Raw genomic sequence first — 21,828 nt, forward strand, 5'->3', positions numbered from 1 at the left:
GTAAATTCCTTGAGGGTAGAGACTGTGACTAAAACTACTGCACTCTCCCAAGCGTTTTGTACGGGGCTCTACACTAAGTGTCCACTAAATGCCGGCGATTGAGTGGTAGGTACTGTCCATTGGGAGGGCACAGGAGCATCCACCAGCTAGCCCTCCGCCACCCCTTCCCTTCCTCTTCCGTGCCCCGTACCAGGCAGGCGATCACCCGACTGAAAGCTAGACTGCGGTGGGAAGGCCGACGGTCGGCACCTTGGTACGCGTGAGGCCGTGACGTCCGAGCTTTGGCAAAACGGAAGCATTTCCGCTATGATTCAGTTTGGTTTCTTGGGATTGTTATTAACAGTAATAATAATAATTGTGATATTTAAGCGCTTACTATGGGCCAGGCACTGTACAAGCAATTGGATTGGACACAGTCCCTGTCCCACGTGGGGCTCACGGTCTCCATTTGACAGATGAGGTAACTGTGGCCCAGAAAAGTGGAGTGACTTGCCCGACGTCACACAGCAGACAAGTGGCGGAGCCGGAATTAGAACCCGTGACCTTCCGACTCCCAGGCCCGGGCTCTTTCTATCCATTAGGCTGTGCTGCTTCTTGGCTTGGCTCGACTGATCTCCCGAGGTGGAGCTCACTGGCCCCGTGATTCACGTCAGGCCCGCAGCCAGGGCTTGCCGTCTTCGGCCCGTCCACCCCTTTGCCCTCCGGGCCCTGCCCAAGACAGCCAGTGGCCAGTCCGTGGTACAGTAGGCACAGGGGTGCTCGCCCCAGAGCCAGTTGGCCTATTAGGTGGGTGTCTGCGGCTTAGTCCTGTCGTACCATACTACCCCAAGCACCTAATACGGTGCTCTGCACACAGTAAGCGCTCAATAAATACTGCTGATGGATGGATTGATTGCTTAAGGGAGGGAGAGGCCACCTGGTAGCCAGGTGGGGAGTGGACGGTAGAGGAAGGGGTCTCAGGACCTGGGGATGCTCCCTGGCTAATGCCAGACCTGGGCCTCCTCAGTCACCCAGGTGAGGGGGTTCGGCTGCTGACCCCTGAGTCGGTGGAGTCCGTCCCTCCCTCGGGGACCCCGGTCCAGCCCGGGAGGGGGGCGGGGAGGCAGCAAGCCGGAGCTCAGAGTCTGACCACCACGGAAGCCCGGCCGGATCTGGCCAGAGGACGGCGGGCCCTCGGCGGCCCCCGCTTCAGAATCCGGCAGGCCCGTCGGAGGAATCAGTCGCCTCCGGCCCGGGGCCGCCCGGAACCACCGGGGAAAGGGCCAGAGGTCGGAGGGAGAGGTCTGGGTCCCCAAGAGAGGAGGGAGAGGAGAGGCGCCGTCCGGACGGGGCCCGCGGGCCGTGGGTACGAGGCCGGGGTAGCGATCGATGCCGGGGCCCGGTGAGGGAAGGAAGGGGCCGGACCCCCTCGCCCGCGGAGCTACGACCGGTCGGCCGGGGCGGGCCGGACCACGGAGAAGGGGTCGCCGCCCTCCCTGGGGGAGGTCGGGGCGGGGGCCCGGCGGGGGGCCCCCGGCTGGGACGCCATGATGTGGTAGATGGATTCCCGGAAGCGCTGGTCGCGGCTCAGCCGTTTCGCCACCTCCTTCAGCTCCTCGATGTTGTTGGCCTCCAGCTGGGACGCCATGAACGACTGAGATGGCTTCACTGAAAACACACAACCGGACTGTGACCCCCGGCGACCTCTGCCCTCGGGAATGCCGGAGAGGAAGTCCAGGCGGCCAGAGCGAGACGAGCGAGGCTCGCCGGGCCGGCCCCGGGCTCTCCTCCCTCGGTGACCACGGTGAGCCGACCCCAGATCCCCGACACGCAGAGGGGGCGGGAGGGTGGCTCGGCGGGCTTCCCCATTCCCGGGCGCAGATTGGCTCACGCCTGCTTTCGGCCCCCGGCAGGGAATCCGGGCGTGGGGATGGGCCAGAGTGGGCAGCAGAGCCGACCTCTCCCTGGGCACTGGGGGGGACACCCACCGCTAGGCCCATTCTGTCTGGGCTGAGGGGGCCCCGTCTTACCCTTCCAGCCCCGGTGGGAGCGGGAGAATGGAGCCCACCCCAAGCTCCGCCCAGCATGGCCTCGCCTGCCCAGATCACTGTTTGCCCCTGCCGGCCCCGCCCCCACGGTCCCCTACCGTCATTCCAGGAGGCGCTGGCCCTGCGGCGGTGGAAGCGGCAGCTTTTGATGCGGCGGGTGGCGGCCTTGTGGATGTACACGGAGTTCTTCATGATCACCGGCATCTTGGCCTCCAGCTCGGCGTTCCGGATGCACTCCTCGAAAAACCCTGGTTCCGGGCACGGGCGCCCACGGACCCGGTGAGCCTGCGGTCTTCAGTCCCCCGCCGCCTCCCACCCTCCCCCAAAACCCAAGGATGGTCTGGGCGGGGGGCGAGGGGGGCAGCTGAGAGGGCGCCCTGCTCCTCCCTCCTCTCCCCGAGGCCAGGGGCCCAGAAAGGATGTTCCCAAGTAGCCCCCTTCCCCCCCACCCGGCTCCAGCCCCGGGCCACGGATTCAATCAGGGAACTGCTGTACTCTTGGGTCTTCTGACGTTTCGGGGGTGAAGTTAAATTCAGGAGAGGGAGGCAGGAAGGCAGTGTGGACCAGTGGAAAAAACTTGGGAGTCAGGAGACCTGGAGTTCAGTCCCAGCTCCACTCCTGGTCTGCTGGGTGACCTTGGGCAGCCACTTAACCTCTCTGGGCAATGGGTATCGGTTGGCTGGTCAAGGTCTTTCTGAAGGCACATCTCCAAGAGGGCTTCCCAGACTAAGCCCTTTTTTTTCTTTTCTTCCACTCCCTCCTTGCATCGTCTTGACTAGTTTCCTTTATTTACCCCCCTCCTACCAGCCTCAGAGCACTAACGTCTAGATCTGTCATTTATTTGTATTAATGTCTGTCTCGCCCTCTAGTCTGTAAGCTTGTTGTATGCCGGGAACGTGCCTGTTATATTATTATACTTTGCTCTCCCAAGCGTTTAGTAGAGGGCCGTGCACACAGTAAGCGCTTAATAAATACAACTGACCGACAGGGGCTACGTCTGGTCTGACTACCTCGTGGCTCCCCAGGGCCGGGCACAAAGACCCGGAAGGTGGGATTGGTGGAGCTTGGGCTGGGGGCCGGTGCGAGGAGGCTCACTTTTCAAGTGGCTCACGTCGGCCTTCATCTTCTCCTCCTTCTCTTTGTTGCGGACTTTGGAGTTGAGGCCTTGTTCTAGGCTCGTCAAGGCCCCCTCGGCCTCCCGCAGCCTCTTTTCCAAATCCATGCGGACCTTCACCTCAGCCTGGGGTGTTGGGGAGGGGAGAGGAGGCAGAGACACGGCATTGCGGGCCTCCCTGGGGCAACTGGGCCCGTTTGGAGGGGACCCTCCCTCCCCACCGGGGGGTGGGGGCAAGAAGGGTCACGTCCCACCCGGTGACTGGGCCGGTTGGGGTGCCCGAGGCTGGGGTTGGAGCACCTTGAGGTCCCGCTCCGTCTGCTGCTTCTCGGCGGTCAGTTCCTGTAGCGAGCTCTGCAGGGCCTGGGCCTGGCTCCAGTAAAACTCCCTCTCCTCCTCCAGGGCATGCGACCGCTCCTCATTCTCCTTCATCCTGCAGGGCCCAGAAGAGAGAGACAATCCGGTCCACCTCGGTCCACCTCCCAGAAGAGAGACGGAGTCACCGTGTCCCCATCCCCTGGGGGTCCCGGGGGTGGGGAAGAAGGGGGTGGAAGGACCAGAGGAGAGATTCAGGCAGGGCGGCAGACCCTCCCCCTGGGGATCGGACCCTGCTCAGCTCTTCCGCAGGACCGTCCCTGGGAGAGGCTCCTCCGAGCCCCGCTCACCCCGGAGTCGGGTCTTCCCCCCCCCACTGATCTCACCCCATGCACCCGGTGCCCCCTTCCCTGGCCCTCTGGGGAAAATGAGGCCCAAGAAGAGGAAGCGGGTGGGTCCGGCCCCTCCCCGGGGTCCCCCGCCGCACCTCCTATCTGCTAGCAGCTTCTCCTCCAGCAGCTTCTGCATCCTGTCCTCGATCTGCTGGAGGCTGCTGTGCAGACCCTCGTCCGGAGGCCGCTGCCGCTCCCGGTCGGGCTCGTTGGACCTGGCCTCCGCCTGCCTTTCCGTCTCCTCCAGCATCTCCAGGGTCCTCTTCTTTTCCATGGAAAGCTCCTGGGGGTGGAGAGAGGGTGGAGCCATGATGGAGGGGGACAGTAAGGCACCATCCCTAACTGAGCAGGCTGACAAAGTCTGTCAGTCTTTCCCAGCCCACGGACTCTGCTCTCTTAACCTACTCAACCATGGGGCCCCCTTCCGTTAACCCCAAAATGGCCTTCTCCGGTCCCTTCTCTCCCCCTGCCCCATCCCTTCTCTCCCCAACTCCTCTCCCCTCTCTACCCTGTCTCTCCCTCCTCTCCCATTCCCCCCCTCTCCCCAGTCTCTTCTCTCCACCCCCAGGGGACTCCCGTCCCCTCTTCCCTTCCCCTTCTCTCCTAACTCCTAACCCCTCTCTCCCCATGCTGACTCTCCCTCCATGAGAGTGTCCAGCTGGTCAGCAGGACATGGGTCTCGGCTCCTCCTTCGGGCTGTTGTTCTCAAGAGCTGTGGTGCTTGAGACCCCTCTTTCCGTCCCCTGCAGCTGCCTCTGCCTCAAGCCCCAGCCCAGGATCCCAGCCCCGGGCTGCAGATCCCAGAGGGAAGGCACGGTAGCCGGGAGCCTGCCAGCCTGCCGGCCCCCCGGGCTTACCTCCAGCGTGTGCTGCAGGGACTCCGTCAGGTTTCTCAGTTCCTTCTTTTCCTGCTCCACACCCTTGAGACAGCTTGCGGTCAGCTCCAGCTCCCTGAGGGACAGAGACAAGGAGGGATTCTCTGCAGGAGATGCCACAGTTGGGTGGGAAGCGGCCGGGACCTGCCGGGCAGAGGATCTTCCCCGGTGACAAAAACATCCCCTTGAGGGGACGGGACCAGACAGCCATGACGGTGAGGCGGCCAGGAGTTACGGCAGTGATCTGGCCAGGAGAGAGCAGCGTGCCCCAGTGGTTAGAGCACAGGCCTGGGCGTCAGAAAGACCTGGGTTCTAATCTCGGCTCTGCCTCCTGTGTGACCTTGGGCGAGTCACTTCACTGGGCCTCAGTTACCTCATCTATAAAAGGGGGATTGAGACTGTGAGCCCCAAGTGGGACAGGGACTGTGCCCAACCTGATTAGTTTGTATCCACCCTGGTGCTTAGATCAGGAAGCAGCGTGGCTCAGTGGAAAGAGCACGGGCTTTGGAGTCAGGGCTCATGAGTTCGAATCCCAGCTCTGCCACTTGTCAGCTGTGTGACTGTGGGCAAGTCACTTAACTTCTCTGTGCCTCAGTTCCCTCATCTGCAAAATGGGGATTAAGACTGTGAGCCCCACGTGGGACAACCTGATTCCTCTGTGTCTACCCCAGCGCTTAGAACAGTGCTCTGCACATAGTAAGCGCTTAACAAACAAATACCAAAATCAGCACTCAGACATAGCACTTAATAAGTACCACCATCATCATCAACATCATTGTTATTATTAAAGAGCCATGATGGTGACCCAACCAGGAGAGAACCACAGCAGTGACCCTGATGGGAGACGGCCATGATGCTGACATGGAACCACCCGGGCCCACAGGAGATGTGAGCGAAAACTTCCCTTTCGGGCTGTGGAGGCCTCCGAGATGGATGGCTGGGTTGGGTGAGCCCAGAGGTTCGGGAGAAATACCCTCGGCGACCGGACTGGATCCGGCAACCCCTGCTAGCCCCTGCTAGGTTTAGAGACTGACCCTTGAGAGGATCTGAACAAAGGAGCCACCTACCCGCAGCGTGGCCTACTGGATAAAGCTCGGGCCTGGGAGTCGGAAGGACCTGGGTTCTAATCCCAGCTTCACCACTTGTCCGCCGGGTGATCCTGAACTAGTCACTTGACTTCTCTGGGCCTCAGTTCCCTCTTCTGGAAATGGAGATTAAGACTGGGAGCCCTGAGTGAGTCATGGACTGCGTCCAACCTGATAAGCTTGTATCTACCCCGTGCTTAGTACAGTGCCTGGCACATAGCAAGTGGTGAACAAATACCATTTAAAAAAGAAAAAGAGGGCCAGGGCCCTCAGCCTGCCCCAAGTGCCCTCATGCCACCTGGCACCTCTTGATCTGCTCCTGCTCCATCTTCAGCTCCTGAACCACTTCCTCAAACTGCTGCTTCTCGGCCTCCAACACCTGGTTGAGGCGCTCCAGCTCCTGAAAGGGAACCAAAAAGGGTAGTAGGTCTTGGGCGAGGAAAGACCGATCAATCGGATTTATCGCCGTCCTATTGACCTGATTCACTGTGGGTCTCCCGCGTGGCTTGTTCTCTAGTCCTCAAATACGATTGATCGGCGGGGCCAGGAACGGGCATGGGAGGGCACCCCTTTCCATGAATTCCGTAAAATGATCTGCCGATCCGTTTGTCAGCGTGGATAAGACAAAACTCCAGCCCAGCGGTCCCCACGGGATGCCTTCCCTAGAGATATCTGGGAAGGGGCAAGTGAGGGTCTTTTCTGCCTCCACATCTGGGCTCTTTGGGGCCCAGGGCAGAGAAGTCTCTGGGAAAGGATATTAGGGGGCGGCCAGGCCACAGCTTTGGGGGAGCCGCCTTTTTGGCCGGGAGAACAAACGGAAGGATGGATGCCTTGGAGCCGTTCATTCATCCAATCGTATTTATGAAGTGCTTACTGGATGCAGAGCACTGTGCTAAACGCTTGGGAAAGCACAATACAACAATAAACTGACATCCCCTGCCCACAACGAGCTCAAAGGTGCACCTGTCCTCACACCTTATCTCCCAACCTGCCCTCCCAAAGTGATGACAACACTGTGCCGGGCAGCTGCTGCCCAGGGGGTGAGAAAAGGGTCCTGGGGCCCCCTCAGAGCCGCCCCAAAGTCGAGAAGCAGGGCGGCCTAGTGGTAAGAGCGCAGGCGCGGGAGATAGAGATGCTGGGTTCTAATCCCGGCTCTGTGACCTTGGGCAAGAAACTTAATACTTCCAGGCCTCAGTTTCCTCATCTGTAAAATGGGGATTCAATCCTCCTGCCTCCAATTTAGGTTGTGAGGTCCAGACTCTGTGTCCCACTTGATGAACGTGTATCTACCCCAACGCTTAGAACGGTGCTTGACACGGTAAGCGCTTAACAACGACCACTGTGAAGAAGAAAAGAGAGCCACGTTTCGCTCTGAGAGGAGGCGGATCCGGTTCTCGAGCCCTGGGTGGCAGACCCCGGCCCTGAGACCTCTGGGGAAATGGACGCAAGAAAGCAGTCAAACAGAACTGCAGTAACGAGACGTTTTGCTTCCTCACAAGCCGCCCAAATCCGGCTGCCGGCCATCCCCTCTGGCCCGGGTCGGGATCGTGGCAGCCGGACTTGGTCTAATAATAACGATAATAGTATTGGTTAAGCGCTAACTTCGTGCCAGGCACTGTACTAAGTGCTGGGATATATACAGGCAAATCGGGTTGGACGCAGTCCCTGTCCCCTATGGGACTCAGTCTCAATCCCCATTTTACAGATGAGGCCCAGAGAAGTGAAGTGACTTACCCAAGGTCACCCAGCTGACAAGGGGTGGAGCCGGGATTAGAACCCTGGTCCTTCTGACTCCCGGGTCCGTGCTGTATTCATTAGGCCACGCTGCTTCTCGTGGAACCCCAGGCTGCCCTGCATGGGGCAGGGAGCCCCTGGTCAGCAACCAGAGGGATTAAGAAGCCGCTTTGGTCACTTCCACCGGTGGGGCACCCAGGCCGGGGCAGCGGCTGAGCCTCTGGGGTTGGGTGGGTGCTGCCCGCTGCTCGGCCAGTAGAAGGCTCGGGTGTCCGTGGCCTGGTCCTGCTCACGCCCCGGTGTCCTTGCTCTCCCCGCCCCCTTCCCACCCTGCGTGTCATAGCCGGGCTTTTAGATGGCTGTAGAACGTGCCACCGAGGAGACCCCAAATCAGGTCAACAGGACTGCAGAAGGACTCAACCCTGCTCAAGACCTCCCCAAAGCCAGGGAGACCCCGGGGTCCTCTGGTCCCAGCATTCTCCACAGGCCGCCTCCGGAGCTTAGCAAGGGATCCCCCTATCCGTCATTCATTTGACCATATTTATTGAGCGCTTACTGTGTGCAAAGCACTGCGCTAAGCGCTTAAGCACAGTCATCACCATCCCGATCCCTCCCGGCGAAACCCGTGAGGGCCCACAGACCGGGCCGGACCGTCCCCAGGCTCAGACCCACCCGGCATCAGGGAGGGGGCTCCCAGCACTTACCTCCATCTCCGTAATTTATTCATTTCCATTAATGTCTCTCTCCCCCTCTAGACTTTAAGCTCAGTGTGGGCAGGGAATGCGTCTATTTATTGATGTGTCGCACTCTCCCAAGCGCTTAGTACAGTGCTCTGCACCCAGCAGGCACTCAATAACTGAGCTCTGCTCTGACTGATTGACTGATGGAGAGAGTCTCCTGTCCCTTCCCCGAAAGTAGGGGAAGGGAAGCCAGTCATCCCGGATCGTCCAGCGAGTCGGGGCGGGAGGGAGGGTGTGGAGAGGGACTGGGGTCCAAGGGGACCCCAGCTCGCTCGTAGAGACCCCGTCTGTCCTCACAGCTGCCAGGGGCCCCCAAGTTGAGGTACCGTCCCCCTCCCTCCTTTGCCAGCGGGAGCCGACCGGGGCTGGGCCAGGGAACACCTCCGTCTCCGGCCCTGCCGCTCTGCTTCGGAGAGGCCCCGTGGAAATCAAAGTGGCCCGAAATGGGTCACCTTCCAACTCCCAGCTGCCCTCATTACATGCCGGCAGTCCTAGATATTGCGTCTAAATTTTCCTCCAGCCGGCTCCTGCCCCAGATTCCGTGGCTTTGATGGATAAGGCTGCCTCTGCCTGGCAGAGCGAGCCGCCCGGCTTTCCCAGAACGTTCTGCTTCCTGGCCACCTGGCCACTCTGCTCTAGGGTCCAGCGGGTGGGCTAGTCAGCTGGGGGTGGAGGGGACGGGGGGTCGGCCGGTGCCCAGATGCAGAAGCGTAGCCTTTGGGAGCTGGGAGGGGCAAGACATGGGCAGAGTCAGGAGGAAGTGGGGGCGGAAAACCAGAGCTGGGCCCTAGTCTAGGGAGCCGGTGGCGGATCGGGGAGAGAGGGCCCGGGAGGAGAGGAAAGGTGCGGGGGGGAAGGGGACAGTGAGAAAACTGCAGCAGATTTGCTTCACAGCTGGGTCCCCCCCACCCATACTCTGGATTCCCCTCACATTTGCTCCCTTCTGCCGGGGGAGGGTCTCCAGCAAGGAGTTCCCTGGGGGAATTTAAGGGCCACTCCACGGGGAGGGAGGCTGCGGGGCCGCCTCTAGCCCCATAGCCGGTTCTTGGCGCATCTGAGGGCTCTGGGTGGGCTTGCCAAGCACTCACCTCTCTCTGCTCTCTCTGCAGACACAGCTCTTCAGTCTCTTCCATCAGTTTGTCTGCCAAAGCAAGCGCAAACACACACACCCTTTCCAGGTCAGACCATGGGGGACGTGAGGAGAGGAGGGCAGGAGGGAGGCAACGGAGACTGAGGGGTGTGGGGGAGAGGAGAATAGGAAAGGAGAGCGGAGAGCCAGGGAGAAGAGAGGAGAAAAGAGGAAGGGAGAGGGGGTGAGAGGAGAAGGGAGGAGAGGGAAAGAGAGGAGATGAGATGAGAGAGGAGAGGGGAGAGAAGAGAGAGGAGAAAAGAGGGGATGACAGGAGAGGAGAGGATAAGGGAGGAGAGGAGAGGGGATGAGAGCAGAAAAGAGGAGAGAGGAGAGGAGAAAAGAGGGGAGGAGAGGAGAAAAGAGGGGAGGAGAGGAGAAAAGAGGGGAGGAGAGGAGAGGAGAAAAGAGGGGAGGAGAGGAGAGGATAAGGGAGGAGAGGAGAGGGGATGAGAGCAGAAAAGAGGAGAGAGGAGAAAAGAGGGGACAAGAAGTGAGGATAAGAGAGGAGTGTGGAGGGGATAAGTGGAGAGGAGAGGAGCCCAACCCAACCCCTGGGACCTCACTGCTGCAGTGACCACCCACCAGTCAATTAGATTTACAGAGCACTTATTGTGTGCAGAGCACTGTATTAAGTGCTTGGGGGAATACAGTATAACAATATAAGTGACACATTCCCCACCCACAACAAGCTTCCAGGCTAGAGGTAGCTCACCGTGGCTACCTCCTCCAGTCAAGCCACCGCCAGGCCGAAGGTCAGAGGCGGGAGCATCAGCAAGGAGGACGGCGAACCTCTCCTCTCCCCATCCCAGCCCCGGACGGGCAGTGGCCTGAACAAACCAACAGCCTCTTCGCAGGCCTCCCGGACTCCAGCCTCTCCCCTCTGCAATACACCCGTCACTGTGCTGCCCTGATCTTTTTTTTCAAAGCATCCTTTTGCCCACATCTTCCCAGTCCTCCACACCCTCCAATCGTTGCCAACAGGAGCTCTTGACCACTGACTTTCAGGCTCTGACTAGCTCTTCCTGCTATTCTTCCTCTATTCCAGCTCACCCACTTCACTCCTCTTAAACCAATCTACTCATTGTGTCCTATCCTGAATTCTCTCTTCCTACCAACCTCTTCCTCAGACCTTCCCTTCCCTCTTCCTTCACCTCTGGCAGACCACTGCTTTTCCCATCTTCAAAGACCTAATAAAATCACATCTCCAGGAGGCCTTCCCTGATTCACCTTTCATCTGTTCATCCAATTCTTTCTCCCACAACCCCCCTGCTGCCACTTCAACACGACAAAGAATTTGGGCACTCACAGAGCCCACCCCGATGTGCCACTTAGAAATTACTAAGAAATTACTAATTTCCTGTAGCAATCAATCAATCAAGGGTATCGAACGCTTGGGAGAGTACAATACAACAGAGTAGGTAGATTTATTCCCTTCCCACAGTGAGTTTAGAGTCTAGAGGGAGCTTTAGTGTCTGTCTCCCCCTCCAGAATGTGAATTCTTTAAACAAGGAGATGATATTTCTATGGTAATCTCTAAAAGCTTAGTCCAGTGCTCAGCGCAAATTGATAAGCGTTCTTGACCTCCATGAAAACCCCTCTAAACGGTAAGCCCGTTGTGGGCAGGGAATGACTCTGTTTACTGTATTGTACTCTCCCGAGTGCTTAGGACAGTGCTCTCCACACATGAAGCGCTCAATAAACATAATTGAATGACTGAATGAACCTGAAGATTTGTGGATATTTTCTTCCTCCTTACAGATGAACGCCCCCCACACCCAACTCATTCTCTTCTTCCCATTCCGATGAACGATCCCTATCCTTCCCCATCTCTTGCGCCAATGACCTTACCGTTATTTCGTCCAGAAAATTGAAACCATCAGGCGTGATCCCCCTAAAATCTCCCCTGTTCCCCTTCAGTCCCACTGTCCATCTTTCTGCCCGCTCTTCGACTCTCCCATCTTTCCCAAGAGGAGATATCCCTCCTCCTCTCAAAATCTAGCCCCTCCACCCACGCCTCCCTTTTTACCTTATCAAAACACTTGCCCCCCTCCCTCCCTTCCTCTCCGACCGCCATCCCCAACTTTTCACTCTCTAACGGCTTCTTCCTCACTGTTTACGATCGTGCTCATGCCTCCCCTCTCCTAAGCTAGGGAACCAGGGAAGCAGTGCGGCCTAATGGATAGAGCACAGGGCTGGAAGTCAGAAGGACCTAGGTTCTAATCCCGGCTCCGCCGCTTGTCTGCTGCGTGACCTTGGGCAGGCCATTTCACTTCTCTGTGCCTCAGTTACCTCATCTGTAAAGTGGGGATTAAGACTGTGAGCCCCACGTGGGACAACCTGATGACCTTGTATCCACCTCAGGGCTTAGAACAGTGCTTGGCACATAGGAAGGGCTTAACAAATACCATCATTATTATAATTGTTATCCTTCACTTCTCTCTGGCTTTCAGCTCTCACATTCAATCGAGTCATGAAATTTACTAAGCTCTTACTCTGTGCTTGGAAGGGCACAATAAAGTAGGTGGAAGCTATCCCTGCTTCCATAGTAAGTGCTCTGCACATAGTAAGCGCTCAATAAATACGATTGAATAAATAAGTGCTGAACAAATATCATTATTATTATCACAGGGCTCAGCACACAGTAAGTGCTCAATAAACACATTCCAAGTGCTTAGTACAGTGCTCTGCACATAGTCAGCATTCAATAAATAGTATTGAAGTACGACTGACTGATGGATTGATAGTGGACACACATAATCAATCAAACCACACACACACTCAGATGAGTTATGAGTAATACAAACATTATTATTATGGCCCAGTCAGTTTCTCCACACCAAGGAGCACTGGGAAGGAGCAGAGATGTTCCCCTTCTATCCGCAGGTCGCTAGGATACGGCCAATTGCCTCTTAGCCCTCCAAGAGGCCATCCCTAACTAATCCCTCATTTCCTCCCACTCCCTACTGCGTCACCCAGATTTGCTCTCTTTATTTATCGCTACCTACCCACCAGCACTTATGTCCATACCCCTAATTCATTTATTTCTATTATTAACAATAATCATGGTATTTGTTAAGCGCCTACTAGGTGCCAAGCATTGTTCTAAGGGCTCAGGTAGACACAAGGTAATCAGGCTGTCCCACATGGGGCTCACAGTCCTAATCCCCATTTTCCAGATGAGGTAACTGAGGCACAGAGAAGTTAAGTGTCTTGGCCAAGATAAGCAGATAAGTGGCGGAGCCGGGATTGGAACCCACGTCCTCTGACTCCCAAGCCCGTGCTCTTTCCACTGAGCCTCGCTGCTTCTCTAATTATTATTAATTATTAATGCCGTCTTCCCCTCGAGACCGTAAGCCTGTTGCAGGCAGGGAACGTGTCTACCACGTCTGTTGTACTTTACTCTCCCAAGCTCTTAGTACAGTGCTCTGCATTACAGTAAGTGCTCAATAAATACCACTGATTGATTGGTAGCCCAACAACCCCCAGCAAAGCCACCCCGTTACAACCACTGTCCCCATCCGACCCAAATACTCCTGCTTTTCCTTGGCCAGCTGCAGCCCCTGGGTCTCCAGGCTCTTGATCATGGCTTCTCCTAACTGAGCATTCTTCCAGGTCCTGGGAAGAGACGGCAGATGGGAAGGGCGAACATGGGAGAGGGGAGAGAAAATCTTGTTCTAGAGGACGGGCTCGATCCCAGGTCAGGTGAAGCCGGCTGCCACTCCCCGTTGGAGGCCACGAGGTCGATGGGCCAGAGGGGACGAAGCCCCGAGGCTTCATCCCTGCCTTGGACCATCCGTGGTATGGGGGAGACTGAGGGAAAGGCCGGCCCTCTGCCCCTCCCCACATCTGGACACTTCCCCCCATCCCAAACAATCTCCATCCCTCCTCCTGGCCTGCCCGCTCCCGACACCCACCCCACCCTCTTCCATGGACCGGAATTTCCCATCTTCGGGGTGTGACCCGGATTGTGGTCAGGACACGTGGGGCCCCAGCCCTCCCAGGGACCAGTTGGGAGGTCATCCCTAGTCGGGACCGGACAGTCCAGCGAAGCCCTTCTCGGGGGCAGGACGGAGGGAATCCACCTCTCCCCCCCACCGCTCCTCCCCGGCCCCGGTCCCCTCGGACACTCACACTTTTCCAGATTCCTGCAGCATCTCCAGCCACTGCGCCTGCTCGAACTCGGACTCTGCTGCCAAAATGATATTGCCCTGGGGGAGAGGGGCCCAGGCGGTGCCCGGTGAGGGTCCGAGAGTCCGGCCTGCTTTGGGGCCGTCTTCTAGCCCACCCTGGCTCTTCCCCCCACCCGCTCGGCCTCCTCGGTGGGGTGCATCAGAGCCAGGCCCCGCTCTCAGCAGCAGGGCCAGCAAGACCCAGGGTGGACCCGGGCAAACACCACCCGGGCCATCCTACCAAGGTGCCCAGGTATGGACACCTGGTCCACTGAGGCAGGTGGGGCCAGTGGGTTTTCTCTCTTTAATAATAATTATAATGTTGGTACTTAAGTGTTTACTACGTATCGAGCACTCTTCTAAGCACTGGGGTAGATACAAGCTAATCAGGTTGGACACAGACCCTGTATTCTTAATCCCCTTTTTACCTTTTTTTAAGGAGGTCTTCAATCGAGGGCAAACCTCTTATTTTGAAGCTTCTTGTGGACTACAGTCACACTCTGCTTCTCCCCCCCGTAACTGCAGACCTCAGACATTCACCCTCCCCGCCCTCCTTTGCCCTCCTCCTCCTCCTCCCTCCCTCCTCACTGCCCAGGACACAGTCACCCACCCAACTATCCCTAGGACAGCTAAGAGGGCTAGGACAGTTAGAACGGCTAGCGTGGCCTAGCGGAAAGAGCCCGGGCCTGGGAGTCAGAAGACCTGGGTTCTACTCCCGGCTCAGCCACATGTCCGCCGTATGACCTCGGGCAAATCGCTTCACTTCTTCGCGCCTCCGTGACCTCATCTGTAAAATGGGGATTAAGACCGTGAACCCCGTGTAGGACATGGGCCCATGTCCATTAACTTGTATCTCCCCCCAGCGCTTAGAACAGCGCTGGGCACATAGTAAGGCTTAACTGATACCATAATTATTATCATCAGGAGGGCTAGGATGGTGAAATGAGTTTAGGGAATTCCAGACCGCTCCTCAAACCCACTGTTGATTCATTCGTTCAGTCGGTCGTAATTCCAGAGTGCGGGCACCGCGTTAAGCGTTTGGGGGAGTAAAAGAGCACAGCGAGCGGGCACATTCCCTGCCTCCAACTGCCCAGCGAGTGACCGGAGGAAGCAGCGAGGCCCTGCAGGTCAAGCTGCTTCCACTGCCCAGCCTTGGTGAGCGGGGCTTTACTCACGTGAAAGTCCTCATGGGAGATCTTCATCGCGTATGGCATATTGGGCTCTTCTTTGGCCTCCACGAGGCAGCCCCCCAGAGGTATGACACCCTGGAGGAAGCATCAGAGCCCGCCATCCCCGGGGGGGGGGAGGGCGAGAGGGCAGCCGTCACCGCCCAGCGGGACCAGCGTCCCATCCTGTCGATCCTGGGCTGGGGGCCGGGAGCGAAGGCGGGGGTGGGGTGGCGGGACCGCTGACCTAGCCCTCCCACAGAGGACCGGTGGCCCAGACCAGAGGAGGGTACAGAGGGTCGTCAGGGGCCAGAGGAGGGCACAGTTCTCCCCACCCGGATAATCCGGGGAGACAGGAACTTGCTCCAGGCTGGGGCTCTCGGACTCCTCCAAGCCCCAGGTCGGATGGAGCTGCCCAGCCCCGCCACTCCGCCCAGCCCTATCCCTCCAGGATAGATTGGGCAGGAGGTAGAGGGAGAAGGGACCTCACCTTAGGGTGGATATTGAAATATTTATTGCTTTCAAAGCTCTTCTTTTCGTTCTCGGAGTAGTAGAGCAGAAAGCTCTCCTTGATGATGAAGAACCTGAGGAGGAAGAGGAAAGAGGACGATAGCCGCTAATGCCCGGTAATTGGGGGAACTGATTGCGTGAAGCGCTGAAGTGAGCCCTAGGGTAAATACACGGAATTCAGATCATTCAAGCGCTCGATATAGTGGTCTGCACACAGTAAGCGCTCAATAAATATGATTAATTAATAATAATCATACACAGCCCCTGCTCACGGCCTAAGTGGGAGAGAGAAGAGGCATTTTGTCTCCATTTTGCCAATCAGCAAATTGAGGCCCAGAGACGCTGCTGGCCCATGGTCTCACAGCGGGCAGATGGCGGAGCCGGAATTAGAGATCAGGACTCCTGTCCTTGAGTCCTTTGCTCTCTCCTCAAGGAGGGGGGCAAGGCATCCTGGGGTAGTGGATAGAGCACAGGCCCGGGAGTCAGCAGGTCACGGATTCTAATCCCGGCTCTGCCACTTGTCAGCTTTGTGACCTTGGGCAAATCACTTCACTGGGCCTCAGTTCCCTCATCTGTCAAAGGGGATTGAGACTGTGACCCCCAAGTGGGACAGGGACTGGGACCAACCCGATTTGCTTGCATCCACCCCAGAACTCTGTACAGTGCCCAGCACATTCTAAGCGCTCAACAAATACCACAATTTTTATAATTATAGTAAGCACTCATGGCCAAGTGGGTAGAGTCTGGGCATCAGTAGGTCATAGATTCTAATCCCAGCTCCGCCACTTGTCTGGTGTGAGACTTTGGGCAAGTCACTTCAGCTCTCTGGGCCTCAGTTACCTTATCTGTAAAATGAGGATTGAGACTGAGCCCCGTGTGGGACAGGGACTGCGTCCAACCCGATTATCTTGTATCTACCCCGGCGCTTAGAACAGTGCCTGGCACATTGTAAGTGTTTAACAAATACCACTAGCATTATTATCATTAAACACTCATTAAGTACCACTGACTGATTGATTGATGGATGGGGAGTGTGCAGGGGACAGAGGGCTGATGGTTGCCTATTTCTGCCTGGCTTCAGCCTCCGGTGCCCTTGGGGTTTCTATGGGACACCCCAGGGGGAACCTCTCCTCTTCCAGAGACAGAGTCCAGGCCTGGACCCCGCCCCAGGATCAGCCTGGAATTGGAAACAGCACGGCCTAGTAGCTAGAGCCCGGGCTCGGGAGTCAGGTGGTCCTGGGTTCTAATCCTGTCCCGCCACTTGCCTGCTGTGTGACCTTGGGCAAGTCGCTTCATTTCCCTCGGCCTCAGTTCCCTCATCTGTAAAATAGGACTGTGAGCCCCACGTGGGACGGGGGCTGTCCAGCCCTATCGACTTGTCTCCAACCCGGCGCTTAGTAAAGTGCCTGGCACATAGTAAGCACTTAACAAATCCCATAATAATAATAATAGTAATAATTACTCGTGTCTGGTGGGAAAGTTGGTCCAGCTCCGCCAAGGGAGGGAGACTCAGGAGTTGCCTCGGCAGGACGAGAAGATACAAGCGTAGCAAAGAAGAAGTTGCTCGCTGCTTCAAGCCACGGCCAGTGGCCCACTCGGAGCCACGGCTGCCCCCGACCTTGCCCCCGAGCCCTGCCCTGACCCAACTAAGACAACATCGCCCACCCTCCGTCTCAACGGATTCCCCCATCCCACGGATGCCCTCTCCCATCACCTCGGGGGCTCTGCCCGGAACTGAGAAGCAGTGTTGGCTAGTGGAGAGATCACGGGCCCGAGAATCAGAAGGATCTGGGTTCCAGTCCCAGCTCCAACACCTGTCTGCTGTGCGTGAGACCTTCGGCAAGTCACTTAACTTGTCTGTGCCTCAGTTTCCTCATGTGTAGACTGTGAGCCCCATGTGGGACAGGGACAGTGTCCAACGTGATTAGTTTGTATCTTCCTAGAGCAGTGACTCCCACGCCCATGTTCTATCCACTAGGCCACGCTGAGTGCTTACTGTGTGCAGAGCACTGTATTAAGCATGGGAGAGTGCAATATAACAGAGTTGGTAATATGTTCCCTGCCCACAGAGAGCTTCCAGTTGAGAGGGAATTGGTTGATGTCACTTGATGAATTTAGGCCAATGCCTGCTCCCCAGGATCCTCCCCCAACCCTCCCTGCCCCCCAACTCAGAGCTGCTTCCTGTTTCGTTCTTTTTAATGGTATTTTTTAAGTGCTTCCTATGTGCCAGGCACTGTATTAAGCACCGGGGTACATACAAGCTAATCAGGTTGGACACAGTCCCTGTCGCACGTGGGGCTCACAGTCTTAATCTCCATTTTACAGATGAGGTAACAGGCATGGAGAATTGAAGTGACTTGCCCACGGTCACTCAGCAGACAAGTGGCACAGCGGGGATTAGAACCCAGGTCCTTCTGACTCCTAGGCCCGAGCTTTATCCACTAGGCCCCGCTGCGTCTCCTGTTAACCCTTCTGAGGCTCTGCTCCTGCCCCTTTTCTGCCCTGCCCGGCAGCCACCGGTCCGGCGCTCACAGCCGAGCCCCACGGCCGAGTTCCACAGCTGAGCCCCACAGCCGAGCCCCACAACTTTACAGCCTCACAGCTCCACGGACTCACAGCCCCACTGCCCACGGCCCCGCCACCTAGCCCGCAGCCAAACCCCATGGCCCCACAATCCCACAGCCAAGCCGCACGGCCCCTCATCTTAGCCCACAGCCCCGCTGCCTGCCTTCAATCTGGCCAAGACCACGGGCCCAAGAGTCCCCACCTGAGTCCTCTGACGTCCAGGGCTGCCGCTGCTGCTTCCGAGAAGAGACCCTCCCCTTCTCCTCTTCCCCCTCCCCACAGAATACGTCCCCGAGCCCGGTCCCGGGCAAGGAGGGCAGGCCAGAGCTGTCCTGTGGGCAGGTCAGGTGGCCGCGCTCTCAGCTGGATTGCCCCTCGCTGCTACGGCACCGGACATCTTCCCGCCCAGGCGGCCTTCCTCGGCCCAGGCTCCGGCCGCCGGGTGCCGGCCCGGAAGCGGCACCTGTGGACCGGGAGAAACTAACGGCTCTGTGGGGCGTGAGGACGGTGCGGAGGAGGGGGTGCTTGTCAGGGCGCCCCAGGGACACATCTACCTTCTGTGGATTTCCGGAAAAACTTCACGAATGACATCATGACAACACTGTGTAACAAGGTGGCATGGCCTAGGGGAAAGAGCCCAGGGCCTGGGAGCCAGAGGATCTGGGTTTTAATCTCAGCTCCACCACTTCTCTGCTGTTTGACCTTGGGCAAGTCACTTCACTTCCCTGTGCCTCAGTGACCTCATCTGTAATACGGGGATTAAGACCGCGAGCCCCATTTGGGACAGGGACTGTGTCCAACACCATTCGCTTATGCCCACTCCAGCACTTAGTACTGTACCCGGCACATAGTAAGAGCTTACCAAATATCATGATTATCATTATTATTATCCTGTGTCAACCAGAAATATCATGATTATCATTATTATTATCCTGTGTCAACCAGAACTCCAAGGCCCATTGAGGCCCGGCCTGTTGGGCCCGAGTTGGGGTGGACTGGAAGCCAGGGCCCAGGCAAGATGGAGGCACAGCGAGTAGGTTGGCATTCGAGAATTAAAGTGTGCGGGCTGGGTTGTAGTAGGAGAATAGCAAGGTGAGGTAAGAGGCGGCGCGATGATGGACTGCTTTAAACCCCAGTGCCAAGGAGGAGCCCGGAGCAGTGGGATTCTGGCGATTCTGGCTGGTGGCGCTCAGAGCCTGGACCCCCTCCTCCGCTGGCCACCTCTGGGTGAGGGCTTGAGACCCCCACAAAGAGGGAGGGCTCACTCAACCGAGGTCCTACAGCACAGCAGAAGCAGGGCCAGGAGACCAACAAACCCTGCGCCCCGGCCCCACAGCCTCACACCCACACGCAACTGCACTGAGCCAGTGTGGGCCCGTATGCTGGGCTGCGTGTGTGTGTGCGTAAGAGTGTGCGCTTGTGCCAGGAGGAGGGCCAAGTAGGCCCTGGGTAATTTACTCATTTATATGAATAATAATAATAATTGTGGTATTCGTTAAGTGCTTACTATGCGGCAGGTCTGTGGTCTTTGCCAGATTGAAGGCAGGTGGCGGGGCCGTGGGCTCGGCCGTGGGGCTGAGGGCTCGGCCGTGGGGTCACGGGGCTCGGCCTTGGGGCCGCGGGCAATGGGGCTGTGAGTCCGTGGAGCTGTGAGGCCGTGAAGCTGTGGGGCCGTGAAGCTACGGGGCTCGGCTGTGGGACTGTGGGTCGTGGATCTGTGGAGCTCCGTTTACTGTTCCGTCGGACTCTCCCAAGAGCTTAGTACAGTGCTCCGCACTGAGTAAGCGCTCAAAAAATAGGATTGACTGACTGATGGTGGGTGAAGCGTCTGCAGGGCCCATTGTCCCAACCCTGCGTACCTTCCCTGGGCCTCCCTTTCGGACGGCCAGATTCCAGCATCTCCCGGGACCCCCTAACTTCCACCACCGCCAACCTCCCACCCGGATGAGGCTTGGGCGAGAAGGGCCACCCGCCACCTCCCTTAAAGGTCTCTAGACTGTGGTTCTCAGGGAACGGGTCTGTTTACTGTACTACTGTCCTCTCCCAAGCACTTAACACAGTCCTCTGCACGAGGTAAGCGCTCAAGAAACACGGATGAATGAACGAATAGGACTGAACGAGGACGAGGGTGGCTGGCCCGTGTCCTGGGGCTGCCGAAACCGCTTACTCACAGGCCCCTCGCTCCGAGGGCACAGGCCAGGCCCCGGAAGGACCTGACTCACGGGGCAAGCCCACGCACGAGCCATCTCTGCTCTGCCCTCGGCCTCTCCCCACTCCATCGACCCTTCTTCCGCCGCCTGACCGCCATCGACAGCGGCAGCTTTCCTCCCTGCTCAGAGCTGGCAGAGGGCGGCTCGGGGGTGAGGTGGGAGGGCCAGGGAGAAGCGGGGTGGCAGTGATCCAGGCCGGGCCCGGGGAGGGCCGCCCGTCCCGCTGGCGTCCCGGGCTGCCCTGGCCGGCCGTGGGCACCTGGGTCGGCGGGGACCCTCCCCAGCTGAGCAGAGCGGCCCCGCCAGCGCCATCCGGCCCATCGGGTATTTACGGAGCCCCGGCCCCGACTCAGAGACAGAAAGAGAGAGAGTAGGAGAGAGAGAGTGCGCACATCGATCCTCCTTAATGAGCCACTCTACCTCAGGCTGGCCGGACCTCCGGGAAAATCCCCGTCGGCCCACGCCCCTCCCCAGCGGGCCCACAGACTCCGGCAAGACGCGTAGGGAAGCCGAGGCGCGGCGGAGGAGGGAAGGGACATTCATTCATCCATTCGATGGTATTTCTGTGTGCAGAGCACTGTAATAATCATAATAATGTTGACATTTGTTAAGCGCTTACTGCGTGCAGAGCACCGTTCTAAGCGCTGGGGTGATACAGGGTAATCAGGTTGTCCCACCTGAGGCTCACAGTCTTAATCCCCGTTTTACAGATGAGGGAACTGAGGCCCAGAGAAGTGAAGTGACCCGCCCACAGTCACACGGCTGACAAGTGGCAGCGCTGCGATTCGAACCCATGACCTCTGACTCCCAAGCCTGTGCTCTTTCCCCTGAGCCACGCTGCTTCTCTGTACTAAGCACTTGGGAGAGTACACTACGTCCATATCCGTAATTCATTTACATTAATGTCTGTCTCCTCCTCTAGACCGTAAGCTCACTGTGGTCAGGGAATATGTTCGCTTATTGTGATACTGCATTCTCCCGAGAGCTTCGTACAGTGCTCGGCACACGGTAAGCGCTCAATAAACAGGATTGAATAAGTATAATAGAGCGGTGAACAGACACTAGCCCGCTAGGAGCTTACAGTGCAGAGGAGTTGGGCGGGCCGTCCAGGCCGGCCTCTGCCTCCCTTCCCCTTCCCCCGCCCCGCACCCCGACCCGGCCCAGGGGAGCGGAGGAGGCTCCCGGGGAGACTCCAGCTTCGATGGTTGGTGATCCCGCCTTCCGCCTTGCCTCCTGTCCCACTTGGATTCTGAGAATCAGGGTGGCCTGGTGGCTAGAGCACGGACCTGGGAGTCGGAAGGACCTGGCTTCTAATCCCGGCTCCGCCGCTTGTCAGCCGTGTGACTTTGGGCGAGTCGCTTCACTACTCTGGGCTTCAGTGACCTCCCCCGTAAAATGGGGGTTAGAGACTGCGAGCCCCACGTGGGTGGCCCAGAGAAGCGGAGCGACTTGCCCAGGGCCACGCAGCGGACAAGTGGCGGAGCCGGGATTAGAACCCGGCTCCTTCTGCCTCCCAGGCCCGGGCTCTAGCCGCTAGGCCACGCTGCCAGAGAGCAGTGCGGGTCCCCTTGGGCGTGGGTTGAGCCCAGAGCTGCCACGGAAAGGGCCCGGGGCCTTCAAACTAGCCAACTGCGGTAAACTCTCGGATGGACGAGAGCCCGTTGTTGGAGAGGGAGTGTCCCTATCTGTTGCCGAATTGTACTTTCCAAGCGCTTAGTACAGTGCTCTGCACACAGTAAGCGCTCAATAAATACGGTGGAATGAATGAATGAAAGGAGGGATGTCTGTGGGTTG

General features: G+C 57.9%; 1 protein-coding gene across 2 annotated transcripts in view; it reads right to left on the reverse strand.

Annotated features, from left to right (window-relative positions):
• Positions 1-522: 522 nt before the first annotated feature.
• Positions 523-21,828, reverse strand: part of PLEKHD1 (pleckstrin homology and coiled-coil domain containing D1) — a 30,275-nt gene continuing 8,969 nt past the window's right edge. For both annotated transcript variants that reach the window (XM_039911398.1, XM_029064638.2), the window contains 12 exons: positions 15,240-15,333; positions 14,759-14,848; positions 13,546-13,622; positions 12,938-13,029; positions 9,371-9,423; positions 6,114-6,208; positions 4,706-4,799; positions 3,944-4,131; positions 3,442-3,574; positions 3,123-3,267; positions 2,126-2,275; positions 523-1,647 (listed from right to left, as the gene is read on the reverse strand). In XM_039911398.1, the coding sequence (XP_039767332.1) occupies positions 1,421-1,647; positions 2,126-2,275; positions 3,123-3,267; positions 3,442-3,574; positions 3,944-4,131; positions 4,706-4,799; positions 6,114-6,208; positions 9,371-9,423; positions 12,938-13,029; positions 13,546-13,622; positions 14,759-14,848; positions 15,240-15,333 (1,438 nt within the window). In that variant the 3' untranslated portion in view covers positions 523-1,420. The remainder of the gene's footprint in view (positions 1,648-2,125; positions 2,276-3,122; positions 3,268-3,441; positions 3,575-3,943; positions 4,132-4,705; positions 4,800-6,113; positions 6,209-9,370; positions 9,424-12,937; positions 13,030-13,545; positions 13,623-14,758; positions 14,849-15,239; positions 15,334-21,828) is intronic.

This window comes from Ornithorhynchus anatinus, chromosome 1 (assembly GCF_004115215.2).
Source record: "Ornithorhynchus anatinus isolate Pmale09 chromosome 1, mOrnAna1.pri.v4, whole genome shotgun sequence".
Classification (NCBI taxonomy): Eukaryota; Metazoa; Chordata; class Mammalia; order Monotremata; family Ornithorhynchidae; genus Ornithorhynchus; species Ornithorhynchus anatinus.